Source organism: Myripristis murdjan, chromosome 6 (genome assembly GCF_902150065.1).
Source record: "Myripristis murdjan chromosome 6, fMyrMur1.1, whole genome shotgun sequence".
Lineage (NCBI taxonomy): Eukaryota > Metazoa > Chordata > Actinopteri > Holocentriformes > Holocentridae > Myripristis > Myripristis murdjan.
This window is the reverse complement of record NC_043985.1, coordinates 33,890,394-33,904,998: the sequence shown is the minus strand read 5'-3', so window position 1 is coordinate 33,904,998 and position 14,605 is coordinate 33,890,394. Positions and strand designations below refer to the sequence as shown.

The 14,605-nt window shown below is 46.0% G+C and overlaps 1 protein-coding gene across 1 annotated transcript; it reads right to left on the bottom strand.

Moving 5' to 3' along the window:
- Positions 1 to 2,975: 2,975 nt before the first annotated feature.
- On the bottom strand, positions 2,976 to 9,170 carry LOC115361133 (uncharacterized). Its single transcript, XM_030054444.1, has 4 exons — positions 8,710 to 9,170; positions 6,953 to 7,033; positions 5,271 to 5,455; positions 2,976 to 4,387 (listed from the first exon to the last, which is right to left on the bottom strand). Exons 1-4 carry the CDS (start codon positions 8,795 to 8,797, stop codon positions 3,500 to 3,502), a joined length of 1,242 nt encoding a protein of 413 aa, XP_029910304.1. The 5' UTR covers positions 8,798 to 9,170; the 3' UTR covers positions 2,976 to 3,499.
- Positions 9,171 to 14,605: the final 5,435 nt, after the last annotated feature.

Sequence of the window (14,605 nt, the reverse complement as noted above, 5' to 3'; positions counted from 1 at the left end):
CTCAAGAGCGAAGAACCAAAGAAGAAGAAAAAACAAGCCAATCTACGACGAGAGAAATCAGAATCTACTGATACACCGTCTACTGCAGTCAAAACATTTACGGAACTGTTAGAAGGAGCATTCCACTGATTTTGAATGTTTATCAAATCACACGTGTAATAATCTCATGTGCATTACCTGTGGAGAGCAAAATGTTTCCCCGCTTAGGGACTATTTTCCCTGGCGGAGGAAGAGGAGGAGGGAGCGTTTCAGTGTGAAAAAGTCCTGAAAAGCCAACAGTGCTGCTGCTTTTAGGAAAACTCATGTGGAGGACTTTATTGGGCTGATGGAAAACTGGAGTGAAGAAAGTGTGAAGGCTCTGAAAGTTCATGTTCATATCGTAGTGGAATGAATGGAGGAAAGGGAGGAGGAGTGATGTGGCAGCTCTGAAAGCCCACTGCTCGCTCTGGGACATCAAACATTTTGTAGATATTAATAAACCTGCAGAATCAGTGGAAGGCTCCCTTTAGGACACGGAGTGGCCTTTGCTGTACAGCGTGCAGAGGTGCACAAAATCACCAGTCATCACCATTTTGCATGAGTTAAACACTGGTATTGTTACACGAACCGATCACTAGCAAAATTATTACAGCAAGAACCACTTTTTATACAAATGTCATGTTCAGCAACCCCTCCCTCCCCAAAATAAAACATTTACAGCATCAATATGCAACATTTTTACAGCATACCAAAAGTCAATGCCCATCAACTGCATACAAAGTGTGCAAATTTCACCGTACAGTCACGAGACACGAGTCCACACGAAGGCACCAAACCTCGAGCTTCCAGTCGCACCACAGCCGCTCACTGACAGGTTCACTGCTCACTGACAGGTTCACTGCTCACTGACAGGTTCACTGCTCACCTGGCCGCGGGTCACAGGTACAGGTGGGCTCAGGTTCACCACCCAGATTAACAAAAAAAAAAAAAAGATGCACACATTGTGCTTTAAGGTGCTTTGGATAAAAGCCGAGCAGAAGATGTCAAAACTCATGACGTTGGTCTCTTTACATGTGACGTCAATTTGGGGAAATTTTGGACCTGATTTAGTGGAAGCAGACGGCGGCAGATGTGTTTTTCCTTTCCTTAGATTTTCAGAGGCGACACTGACATCAAACTATTAGTCCAGTCATTTTATGAAAAACCCTAGGACAAATTGCAAGAGAAGCAAACTCGACTGATTCTGTATCCTCAGTTTGTCCTGAGTGAGGGGGAAAAAAGTCCCAAGAAATCCCATTGGTGCAAAGTTTTGAAAATCACCTATTTATGACCACATATTACCAAAAAACACTGTTTTTAACACACAGGGGAAAGGGGTTCAACATTTTACTGTCAGATATCACTATAAAAATTCACAAGTTGATTACACACACAAAGACAAGAAAAAAAGTCAATTACAAGTTCTTTGGATTATTCTGTTTACACATGCATATCACACATTATCTGATTTGATATGCGCTAATAAGGAATATAAGGAATAAATGCCAGAAGAGACATTTAAACAGTGAATTAAAAGGTTACTATATATATAGAAACTTTTAACAGTGTTTTCTGGTAATATGTGGTGATAAATAGGTGATTTTCAAAACTTTCCACCAATGGGATTTCTTGGGACTTTTTTCCCCTCACTCAGGACAAACTGAGGATACAGAATCAGTTGAGTTTGCTTCTCTTGCAATTTGTCCCAGGTTGACCCCAATTTTGGCCTAAAACTACTGGACTATATTGGGTGTTCTACGACATGCACACAGAACAGGAAGTGTTGTACAGTGTGTGTTTACTGTCAGCTTCCTCTTCCTGCACATGCTCACATGGAACCAGTCATTCAGAAATGCCGGTAAGGGTTTCCACGGCGACAGTGACAGGGTTTCTACCTGCGCTAACCTGCTTTCTCTTAATCCCTTAATCTGATTTGGGAAAGTGACTCTGTTTACACGGTGGTTCACAAGTGGAGAACAACCTGATTGCTGGAGTGGGTATAACCACAGGGCACGTCAGATCAGCGTTCATCAGACTTTACATTTTAAAGCCCAAAACCACCAATTTCATATTCAGAGTTCATGCTGGAAATTTGTCACCACAAAAAAAAAAAAAAGGTTAAAATCTATCAGATTCCATGTGGTTTGATGCAGCTTCACCTGTCAGAGGAGCGGCAGCAGAGCTCAGACTGACTGAGTTCACAGCTGCTGGCTGAGGCTCATTTCCCACCCAGCAGGTGACAAATGACTTCAACCAGACATTTAAAAAAAGAAAAGAAAAAAAAAAAAACCACACAACTTAGTACTAAAGCTAACTAGCAATACTGTGCATTTAGACGACCCTGTGATAGTGCAAAAACTCTCCCAGATCGGTGGTGCCGACACACTAATACTGATAATCCACAGATACACACCACCCAGCTGCACTGCATACACATGAGCTCAAAAACCACCAAGCCACAGTCTGAGCACCAGCACGGAGATTTCAACCAGAGAACTGTGGCAAAAAAATAAAATAAAAAAAAAAAAACAGAGAGAGGGAAAGTCACTAAAGTTGAGTCTTCTCTCCTCACAGAGGACAGTTAGCATCTTCCAGCAAAAACAAACCTCGGAAAACATTTAAAAAGAGAAAAGTTCAGGTACTGAGGCCCACAGAACAGAAGTGAGTCTGCTTTAAAACACGTGTCCATGTGCAAAGACCCCCCTGTGGCAGCAGGGGGCGCTCAGTCAGATCCACCGGTGAGACGTCCCGTTTCGTCCTCCTTCACTTTTCAGCAGCACGATTCCCAGGTACAGTGAAGCAGGGCTGGAAAACCTTCCTGCCCCTGGATCAGAACATCTAGCACATCCCAAAAATGACCAGCTACTCTAACCATTTCACCATTTCATTTCAGATATATATTTATGTATATATATCTATACATAACTATATATATATAGATAGCTATATAGATATAGATATCTATATATCTATATCTATATATATAGATATAGATACAGATATATAGATACATAGATTTTTTTTTTTTGGAAGAGAAACAACCCTCCTAATGCTGGCTGGCTGCTTTCTCTTCAGGCTGGCAGAGTGAAGTGGCTGAGCTTCCCTCCCTGTGCTGGAGTGACATCAATAATCAATAATCTCCTGAGATCTCCCAGTAAAATAGAAAAACACCAGCATGGCACATGACTCAAGCATGACTATAGGAACTATACAGCCAAGACTATTACATTTTCATACCAAGAAGCTGTGTACATCAAAGAGTCTATTGCGTTTCCTGGGGTGTGTATGGGGGGGTTACAGGTCACATTTAAAAGGATATGAGAGAAAAATAACATGAGAAACTTTTACAGCCACTGAAGTGAACAACATCCAGGTGAGCAGTCCGTCTGCAGGGACACAGCCGCCCCAACATCCACCACCTGCACAGCGTAGAAAAATAAAGAGCGTCAGCAACAGCAGCTGAGCATGCTGGGTAACGGAGTCAGGTCCAGGCCAGTTTCCGGGAGATGGCCTGTTTGAAGCACTCGGGGTCGACGTTTCCTCCGGGCCGCAGCGCCCTCTCCAGGCTCACCAGCACGTTCTGGTGGCACTCGCGGATGTTGACGGGGTATTTGGCCCTGAGCAGCTCGTAGGCGGCGAGCAGCCTCATGTTCTGCTTCACCATCAGGTACTGGATGATGCAGGTGGGCGCCAGCGAGAAGCCGTCGCGGCAGTGCACCAGGACGCGCTTCCTCTTCTCTGTGGAGGCGTTGATGCACTCGTTGATGTCCTCGAAGCAGCGCTGCCTCAGCGCCGCGCCGTCGCCCAGCGCGGCCGGGACGTCGCCGATGTCCACCTTGAGGCGGGACCAGCTGTGGCGGGCGCCGCGGGAGCAGGTGCAGGGGATGAGGCTGAGGCCGCGGCCCGGCTCGCCCGGCAGGCTGCTCATGTCGATGATGCTGTCGATGTTGTTGCGGCACAGCGTGCGGCCGCTGTACGCCGCGTTCAGGTTACCCACGTAGATGTAGTCCGTCACCTTGGAGATGACGGGTTCCGAGTACTGGAAATGCTCGGGACCGCCGGGTTTGGGTTCGGGGGTGTCGGGGCCCCTGCCGCCCGCCCCGGCCGGCCCCGTGGCGGCTCGCCGGCTGTAGTTGCGCAGCTTCTTGGAGCCGGAGCGGGACGGCGGGTTGGAGTCGGACTCGGAGCTGCTGTTCCAGGGCGGAGAGAAGAGCGAGAAGCGGCTGGAGGATTTGCTCTTGCTGAGGATCTCCACGGGGCTGGACAGGCCCGAGCTGGACGCCGTGGTGGACGTGGAGGCGCAGAACAGCGACGCCCTCTCCAGGGACCCGGTGCTGCTGGCGGCTCCGGCGCTGTGAGCCTGCTCCATCTGGAAAGAAGACACATCTGACATTTAGCTTTAGCTTTCATGAGTGCAAACACTTTTCAGTGTGAGTGGCCAGACAGGAAATGGAAATGTAAAAGGCTGATTTATATTTCTGTGTCACGGTGCTGCAGCTGCACCACAGCGGCCAAACCGTCAGGAGTGTGTGTAGACAGGAGTGTGATCACAGCATCAGTGATGGTCCAATACAGCACTGTAGGTTGGTGTGTTCCTTTTAAGGTTCTGGTATATATTTGGTTTTATTTCGATCCCTTCAGCTGCAGCAACAGCAGCTACTCTGCCAGGGAACCACAGATTTATTTTAACAACATTTTGCTGGAAAGTCAGAGAGAAGATACTGGCATCATATAAAACTCGACAGTAGTAAGTAAATAAATGTTTGTGTGAACAGGTCTCATTCTGAGCAGAAGAGTTTTTAGACCTTGAACAAAAGTACAGATGAAGTCCAGATTCAGATGCTGAAGTAAAACCTGCCTGTGGCCCCGGCAGGCGGCACGTTACCAGCCTTCAACCAGAGGAGCTGGTTAACGCCTCAGTGTTGGCAAGCAAAACACCGAAACCCTACCAGCAACAGAGCCTGACCTCTGACCTCTGACCCCCTGTGCAGAGGTGACAGAGGAGAATATTCCCACTGGGATCAATAAAGTTTCTCATCAGAGCTTTGATCTGCAGACTGGGCCGTACAGCCACCACCTGCTCAGTCAGACCTCTTCTCTTCTCTTTATCAAATCATCTGTCATTTCTGTTCGGGTTATCATTTATTTATTTATTTATTTATTAATTTTTGGATATAATCTGAGGAGAGCCTGAGGCTGCTGTCGTCCTGTTTTCTCGCTCCTGACTCTCAGCAGCAGGTGTGCAGGCGTACCTGGGCTTTCAGGTTGTTCTTCCACTCCTGCGTTTCCAGAGCTTTGAAGCGGCCGTTGCTGTCGGAGGAGACGGACAGGCAGAGCGGCCGGTGGGCTCGGGGGGGCAGCTGGGGGGTGAGGGCCATGGGGACGGGACGGGGGTCCGCCTGCTCGTTCCTGCTCATCATCAAATTTGGACAGGAGCCTGGAGCACAGGAGAGGTGAGACACAGGAGATGAGGTCTGAAGTGCAGGAAACCAAATCCTAATCAATACTGCCTTGAAAAAACAAAATCAAATCAAAACTGGGCACCAGACACACAATCAAATCTGTCACAAATAACTTAGGGGTGTATTTTAGCCCCAGCGTCTCTACTACAGAATAAATTAGGGATGTAGAGATGATTCTAATACGATTCTCAAAAAGAAAGATATGAGTTCATCTTTTCAACTAAAATGCAGAACAAAAGACATCCAGCTAATCTTTTAACAAATATCCTCTTAAGTTCAGTCCCATTTCATCAAACAACAGAGTTATAAAGTCCCCATGCTTATTTTTCATCAGTTTTCAGTTATATCTGTCTCCTAAATTGGTGTAAATTGTCCAAAAGTCCAAAGAAAGGGTTGCAGATGTAACTAAAGGTTTGTGTTGGACGTTCAGTGTTCACTGGTGTTTTAAGAGCAGAAGCTTGGCAATTAAAACCAGACCAAGACAATAGCTGACTACCACACACACACACACACACACACACACACGAGTTTGCTAACACCTAGCAGTTTGAAGGAGTCGGTGTGGCAAACGGGACTTGGACTGTTACATAATCATTAAATGCAGTAAAATACTGATTTCAAAGGGGAAGCTGCTTCATTTCCAGAAAACTCATGTTGAGTTCCAGTTGGCTGCTGTCCAGCCCGCAAGAACGTGACGAACTCTCTGATTCATCCATACAGACCTGGGACTTTTTTGTAATATGGGAACAAATACTGACGAGAGGCGAGCCAACGTGTTGGAGGAGCGTCGGGACGAGAGCTGAAACATTTTCACATCCTCCTCCTGGACTCACCAAAGCAAATCTCACCTCCACGAGGTGCAGAAGGTCCAGGCTGAGCTCCACAGGGAGGACAGATCATGTTTCTCTGCTCGTGCTGTCACTCCTCCAGCAGCCTGGCAAGTCCCTCATTACCTCTCCAAATGCACACATACAACTCTGAGCCAGGACTCTGAGCTCAGTAAACATCAGGACAACACACAGGCCCTGTCTCCACCTGGCATTAAAACACCGTTTTTGTGATTCACACACAAGAGGACGGCTCTCAGTCCGTCCTTTCACACCTGGCATTAAAATGCGTCTCACCTGCCCACTTGTGATCGAATCTCACGTTCCAGCTCCTGCCCACTTTGCTAAATATGCAGCTAAATATGTCACATATGCAGCTAAATATGTCACATTTCCATTTGCCTTTCCACATTACCCTGCAGATAGATAGTTTTTGTTTTTATTGATTAACCAGCTGCTTTACACTTCAGTTTGATTTCCATCAGCTGACAGTTCAGCTGCTGGCCAGACTCACACAGGAGAGTTTTTCTGCTGGAAAAGTGACGGTCTGGCCGGTGTCGGGCTGCGTGTCAATGCCAGGTGGAAACAGATCCACAGACTAGCAGGGTGTGTGTTCATGTCAGACCTCATGCAGGTTTCACCTACCAGCACACTCTGGGCGAGTGACGGACTGAATCTGCAGTGTGTTGTGGCTTTTGAAGACGTTGTGGAAATTCCTCGCAAAACCTGTGAATGAGAGGTCGTGTTATACAGCGGAGCCACAAATCACCACGTTAGCTGCTTCTGGTGTTGACTCTTAACCCTCCAGTCACCTTCAAATATACTCACATGATTTATCAACTGGGGTCAGTTTGGCCTCAGTAACTTACACCTCCAGAAAATGACTGTAATAAACTACAGGTGTGGTTATGTTGGGTGAGGGCCCTAAAGCAGAAGCAAGTTTTTTTGAAGATCATACACGACATGTTATAGCTCCTCGGTGTCCAAAACAATTAGAGCAAATGTGTGTAAAATGTGGACATTTCTTATGTTTAAGGCAGCAAAATGAGTCCAGAGTCAAAGCCCCAAAGAAACACTGATGTGTAGGGGAGACTGGGGTAAGTTGAGCCAATGGGTAAGTTGAGCCACCCCTTGTTGCTAGGAAACGATAAAAAATATTGATCATGTGACCAAATATTTAGGAGGAAGGCATCATTTCATGGAGTCTGTGAAGGTAAGAACCACATGGGTAAAGTGGTTAGACATTTATTTCCAAAAAAACATTTTTTACTCTTGAAAGTGAATTTAGTCTATCATCAGTTTCGTGAGAATTGTGTTAAGACCAAAACAGATCATTTTAAATTTGTTTTATACATCAATTGTGGTATCTATGAGCTACAACATGAGGTCATAAACCTAGCATAAAAGTGCACCATTTTAGCTGTGGGGACTAAAAAAGTCAAAATGGTAGCTCTGGGGTAAGTTGAGCCATTTGGCCAGGGGTAAGTTGAGCCGGAGCCCCATACACTTAATAAGTGTATTTTGGCTGTAGCCTATGTCTTAAACATTAAATAATAAATAAAATAATAAATATTAATTACTTATTAAGTGTATGGGGTAAGTGTATTTTGGCTGTAGCCTATATGTCTAAAATATTAAATAAATATTAACCCTCCCCCATGCCCCCATGCCCGTGGCCATGGCCACCAAATGTGTTACGTTCATATGTTCATAACTGACCTTACTGTCAGCAAGGACACCAAGAAACTAGTGTTCTACTGTTTTCTTTCCAAAAACACAGCTATTAATGTTCTCTTCCCAAGCGCACTTTAAGGCATGTTAAAACAGCTGTTTATTGTACCTGTTGAATTGTGTTTAATAAATAAAAATACACATGAATGTGAAGAAGTGACTGTTATTTAGGGAGGGAGAAGGTGAGGGAGGGGTGGGATGGAGGTAGGGAGGAAGGTTGGGGGGGAGTAGGGATACGGCTCAACTTACCCCACCCCTACGCTCAACTTACCCCATACACGGGGTAAGTTGTGCCACGAGACCACTTTTTTTGGACATGCTATATTATAGAAACAGTTATGTTTACACTCATTCTGTTTGTTTGAAGAGATGCACAACATCCTGAAATATATGCAGATATATTAGTTAGCGACAAAACTATGATTGCCTTGATGTAGTGATCCTAAATATGAAAAATGGCTCATTTTACCCCAGTCTCCCCTACAGGACACTGAAAACACATCATCACATCAATTTCATGTCTCCCCACTTGTCCCCATTAAATTAGGAAAGGTCATGAAGTATGAAGCAAAAAGCCATGTTTACTGAGGTGTTAAACACTGAGTGGAGCCACGCAGATATATGGGGGGTTTGAACAGCTTATAAAAATAATGAAAACATGTCAGTCTTACCGATCCGGCCATGGTGCTTGCTGAAACCCTTCTTATCCAGCAGCTTGGGTGCACTCGAGGCTTTGTTCCACTTTTCCACCGTTTCCATGTTCCGCCTCCTGCGGGCAGAGGCACACCCGACACAGCGGCTGCATCATGCTCTGTAACCGGGCGGACGGCTCTCCCTAAGCCGGGAGCTCAGGCGGGTCGCAGCGGGGAGCGGACACAGCGGAGCCGGGCCGGCCGAGACCCCAGCTCGGCTAGCAGCTCGGCTAGCAGCTCGGCTAGCAGCTCGGCTAGCAGCGGGCTAACCGAGCAGCCCGCTAGCTGACACGGTGCGGGGCATGATGCGAGTTAGCTGCCCGTAGCGGCTCCGTGTCCACCGGAGCACCCCGAGTTTAGAGAGCCACCCCGCCGCAGCATGACGACTGATAACCGGCCAACGTTATAAAGACACGGAGCGTTAGCTGGCGGAGTTAGCTAGCTGTGCTAACCGTTACAGCTAGCATAACGTTACCGTAGCATCCCCGCCACGGAGCAGCGGCCGCCCCGGTGAGCACACAGCGGCCGGCCCGGTGAGCACACAGCGGCTCTCCGGCTGCCGCTTGATGCAAAACTATTTCCTAATAAACGCTACGCCTGCGGGAACCTGTGATCTAAATGTTAAACGGTGTGCCAGGCTGGCCCAGGAGCGTTAGCCGGAGCAGCATCAGACCCAGCGCCCCCCGCAGCGCCCGCACGGCCCCCCGCAGTTCACACAGACTCACGGACACGCTCGATTCACCGCACGGCGTTAGCCACACGGGCGGAGTCAGCGTAGTTCTCCATGCACTCAGCCGTACACTCGGAATTAAACCGTGATTTTGATTTCTGTGGCACACCGAGCACATTTATAGGACCACAAAGTGGCTTTGCGTGTGTTTTGTAACATAATATCTACTATATATATATATATATATATATATATATATATATATATGTATATATATATATATACAATGTTGAATTGTTTATTTATTATACATCACCCAGCACCTTAACTGTTTATTTATTATTTATTATCTATATATTACATCCTGGGTTAATATACATTCACACTGTTTTTCAGACTGGAGGGGAAGTGGTGATTCCTTAAGAGGCCGAATCAAGTCGGTTAGTTCCTGAATCCCAGTACCGGGCGTCGGGCTCTGCCACTTGGTTCTTGGTTTCGTGGTTTCATGCTAACTCTCCTTATAATCTATACAATAATGTATATACTTAAGTTCCATCTGTATATTGTTATATTCATTCCATATGTATATTTTCACATCTCGTATCTTTTTTCCTTAGGTTAGCCCTTATTGTATATTTTTAGTTTTTAGTCTTCATAGTCTTTATTGTATATATTTAGCCTGTATTCTTTTTTTTTTTTTTTTTTTTTTTAACTTTATTGTATGTTTCTACTGTTGCTGCTGGAACACCAGAATTTCCCTGGTTGGGATCAATAAAGTATATCTATCTATCTATCTATCTATCTATCTATCTATCTATCTATAACGTTTCTAAAAAAAATCTTGAAGTCTAATTTTATAACTGCCACATCACTCCTCCTCCCTTTCCTCCATTCATTCCACTACGATATGAACATGAACTTTCAGAGCCTTCACACTTTCTTCACTCCAGTTTTCCATCAGCCCAATAAAGTCCTCCACATGAGTTTTCCTAAAAGCAGCAGCACTGTTGGCTTTTCAGGACTTTTTCACACTGAAACGCTCCCTCCTCCTCCTCCTCCTCCGCCAGGGAAAATAGTCCCTAAGCGGGGAAACGCTTTGCCAATGATCAGCTGTGTGGTTTCTGAATGTTTAGGACTTTGTTCTCAGCAGAAGCAGAACATTATAAGGCGGCTGCTTCAACCACAAACTCACATTGTGACTCTGAGCTGTGAAATCTTTAGCTCCCTGCAGGATTTTTCAAACGGTTTGTTGACGTGGAAAATGTGGGGAAGATTGTAGAAATTGGACTAAATACTAAAAATCACTAGTACGGTCCTTAAATAATGCCAGCCAATATCATACATGTAAAATCTGCAAATCTGGAATTATCATCACTGTGTCATTATTAAACTTTACAAAACACAATTACAAAGCACTTTACAAATACACTGGGAAGAATACTAATACCTGGTCAGATGTTCACTTCTTATGTATTCCAGCAAAGTTTGCCTAGAGAAATGAGATATTCTGCTTTTCTTCTCTCATTAACCGTCTAGAAAGAGCAAAGACAGCAGGGAATAATATCATATCCTATAATCACTGTGTTCTAGGATTTATGAAAGTGCCACGAGTATATGACTGCTCATATTTTACATCATTTTACATCAGGAGGAACATAGCCAACATATTATCTACATTACTGTAAACTATAACAGCACTACATTACTGTTAGATCAGGACAAATTCAGCAAAGCACAAGAAAACTGAACCATTATAACTGGACATGTATACTCACAGTTCAACATGTAGATAAATTTGTGCTCCAACAGATTCTTACTGGATTTTATTGCAAGCACTTACAGTCTGGCTCATATAGCATTATATTTAAAAATAATTAAAATCATGAGAAGGTCAATGCTGTTCTTGTTCCTGCTCTTTGCCTCTTTGACTCTGTAAATGAAGGTGTTGTTGTCTGACTTGCCTGTTAAATGAAGCTCAGAAACATCAGAGCCACTCGTTTCTGTCTTCACCTCCCTGGTTCCCTCGCTCTGATCACACACTCCGTCCTCCTCCTGATGTCATGCCACCCGTCTGGCCTGTCTCCCTCCTCTGAGCTCGCTCTGGCCCGTCAGGTGTCCGTGTTCAGGTGTGTGTCCGTCTGATGCAGGACTGATGCGGCAGCAGCCAGACTCTCCTTGAAAACAATTATGTGGCTGGTGATTTCAAGCCGGCTTTTGATTGGACGGCTCAGCCACTCGGCAGGTATCCTGGTAACGCAGCGGCCTGCTGATGTCACTGCTCTCCATAATGAAGTGTGTGTGTGTGTGTGTGTGTGTGTGTGTGTGTGTGTGTGTGTGTGTGTGTATCCACCCACCTTTGTCAACAGCAGGGAGGGAAATTCACAAGAGATAGCGAAGACAGAGAAGGTCACATCTTCTGTCTGATACAATAATGTCATTTTTTTATGTATAAGAGGCCAGATCACGTCAGCTGCAGCCGTGCAAAATGCTCCACATCATCACGTCTTGCAGTGTGATCACCTGTCAGATCACCTGTCAGATCACCTGTCAGATCACCTGTCAGATCACCTGTCAGATCACCTGCGTTTGCTTCAGTGCACCTTCACCACTCGGACAGGAAGTGGCTTTGAGAAGCAGGAAACAGAAGCATCTCCGGTCAGGCAGAGAGTCGGCTGCTCGCCTCACACACACACACGCACACACACACACACACACACACACACACTCTCTCTCTCTCTCTCTCTCTCTCTCACACACACACTCACACACACTCATACACACGCACATTTACATTTCAAAGAGACTGAAGATCTGCAACTGACAGGCTGCAGGTCACCGCCACCTCCACCTCTGCTGCTGAGAGGCACACACACACACACACACACACACACACACACACACACACACAAAGAAGAAGAAGTTACAGTAAATGGAGAATAGAAAACATTTGACAGGCCTGAGCAAAGCGGACAAAATAAAAATAAAAATCTTTGACTGAATACCTCGATATTGATATTATGATGAAATTGTTGCTCCTTTCATAAAATATTTATACACACTATTATCTTTAAACAGTCATTAGTCAATCAAATTTATTAAAGGAATACTGCAACGTTTTGGGAAAAATCCCTTTTCCCTGTCTTCCCCAGACTGAGACCAGATGTCGGACACCATTTTCACTGTGGGCAGCATTTCATGTTAGCTTAGCATAAAGACTTGAAGTCTATGGGAGTCGTTAGCCTGGCTCCATCAGAGTGAAAAAATCACAGCAGCTCTGAAGCTGCCTGAGTTAAACAGCATTTTTTCTATTATCATTATCTTTTTTGTTTTTTTAAATCTTATTTCTAAATGTATTTAGTTTTTCTCCCAGAGCTACATACTGCACCTTTAAGTAAAATACCAGCAACATGCCAGGATCCACCTGATGCCGCCATGTCAGCTCAGCGTGGCGGTGACCCACCTCAGATCTCCCAGCAGCCCCGGCGGCGCAGGCAGCAGGTGAACAGACGTCACGGGGAGCAGATCAGGGCGGCCGCCGCGACCACAGCAGCATGAAGCGCTTCAGAACGCTTAACAGGAGCCGCTCGAGCAGCGCAGGCAAACAAAACACGCAAAGAAAAAAATGTGAATACAAATGTGAAGAAAAAAATGGGAATAAAATGTGAATAAAATTGGAATTCTGACTGTTTTCTGTCTGAATTCTGACATTAAAGTCGAATCCAAACACGATTTACAGCTCGCTCTGTTGGCCAGTCGCTCCCCCTCCCTGATTTTTGCCCTGGGAGGCTGAGAGTGTGTGTGTTCATGCCAGTTGGCCAAAAGGGGGCGTGGCAGTAGGAATGGCCTATCGCAAAAAGGTGCGCTTCAGACTTTGGAGAATATAGTTGTTGTTTTTTTTTCTTGTAAATTTATGACTTTAATCTTGAGTTTTTTCTCTAAATATTACCCGCTCCAACACGCCGTCGTCGGTGTTCAGGCACCAGGTGGAGACTCGGCTCCGGGTCCTAATTAAGCAGCTGCAGTGACGCTGTGCAGGTGAGCTGAGGGTTTCCTGCTCGTTAAGCCGGCGGGCCGCAGGGACGAGGCGACGAGGACGAGACGGATCACTGCAGCGCCGACGAGGCAGATCTGCTCCGAGCCCCCATCCAACCCCAGGGACACACACCCTGCTGAGCTCATCTTAATGATTTTTAAACCTTCATCCACCTGGGAAAAACAGACTGAACACCTGGCTCACCTGGCTCACCTGGCTCACAGGCAGCTGAGCAGGAGGTGCTGACCGAGGCTGATGTGATTAAATAGGAGGATGTTTAAATGAAGCAGGTTGAATTAAGAGACGCTGTAAAGAGCGCTGACCGTTCTTCTCTTCTGACAGCGGCAGAAACACGAAGAGACAGCCGGCGCTCTCCAAGAATAACCCGCCTTCGTCCAGCAGGCGTGACCAACGTGTTCCAGTGACACCGCCTTCATCATTTCTGCATCATCATCGTTTCCTGAGGAGAACGCCGGCTCTCTCTCCCCTGATCCTCCTGACATCCTCACTCCTGTTTCTGTGTTTTGTGTTGAGCAGCCAGACGATCAGAGCTCGACGTGTCCGAGTCCAGGGGCCGAGCTACAGGAATATTCACGCCGCTAACGGCTGGCAGATAGAAAGAAAGACAGAAATCATCAGTTCTGCTAATTTGCAAACATCCTGATCCATTTGAGTCCAGAGCCTCCAGCTGGACTCAGTTCTGGTTGGATCAGTGGTTCTGTTTCTATGGACAGAAAAACGCGAGGAACGTTCCTGCCGCTGTCTCGTCTTATGACACCTTCACTTGCACTCAGACAGTGGAGTTTCAGTCTTGTAAATTTCCAACCAGAGACAACATTTAATTTTTTTTCCTATTAGACTGCCCAAAACCGGGGTGGCAGCTGAGGGGGGGTAAGGCCAGCCCAGGCCACCACGGTAGATCCGCCCCTGGCACCGGCCTTTCCATCACAGGCCTGTAGTCCACCTTCATCCCAGTGAATTCTGGGGATTGATGCTCACCTGAGATTAAATATGAAGCATCACATAATATTTAATACAAATGACAGCAGGCTGCAGGATATCTGCTTGACCCCGAGGGGAGTCTTTTACAAAAGTGAAGCTTCTGCATGTGAGCGACAGGTGAGTATAATAAAACTGCAGTCCAGAGAGAAGAAGAAGAGCGCCTCCACACA

What these genes read in the sequence shown, in the direction of transcription:
- LOC115361133 (XM_030054444.1), bottom strand. Translation starts at nt 8,797, where the DNA reads ATGGAAACGGTGGAAAAGTGGAACAAAGCCTCGAGTGCACCCAAGCTG. An exon ending in CACTCGCCCAGAGTGTGCTG is followed by an intron (nt 5,456 to 6,952) that starts GTAGGTGAAACC and finishes CCTGTGCTCCAG; the next exon opens with GCTCCTGTCCAAATTTGATG. An exon ending in AGAACAACCTGAAAGCCCAG is followed by an intron (nt 4,388 to 5,270) that starts GTACGCCTGCAC and finishes TCTTCTTTCCAG; the next exon opens with ATGGAGCAGGCTCACAGCGC.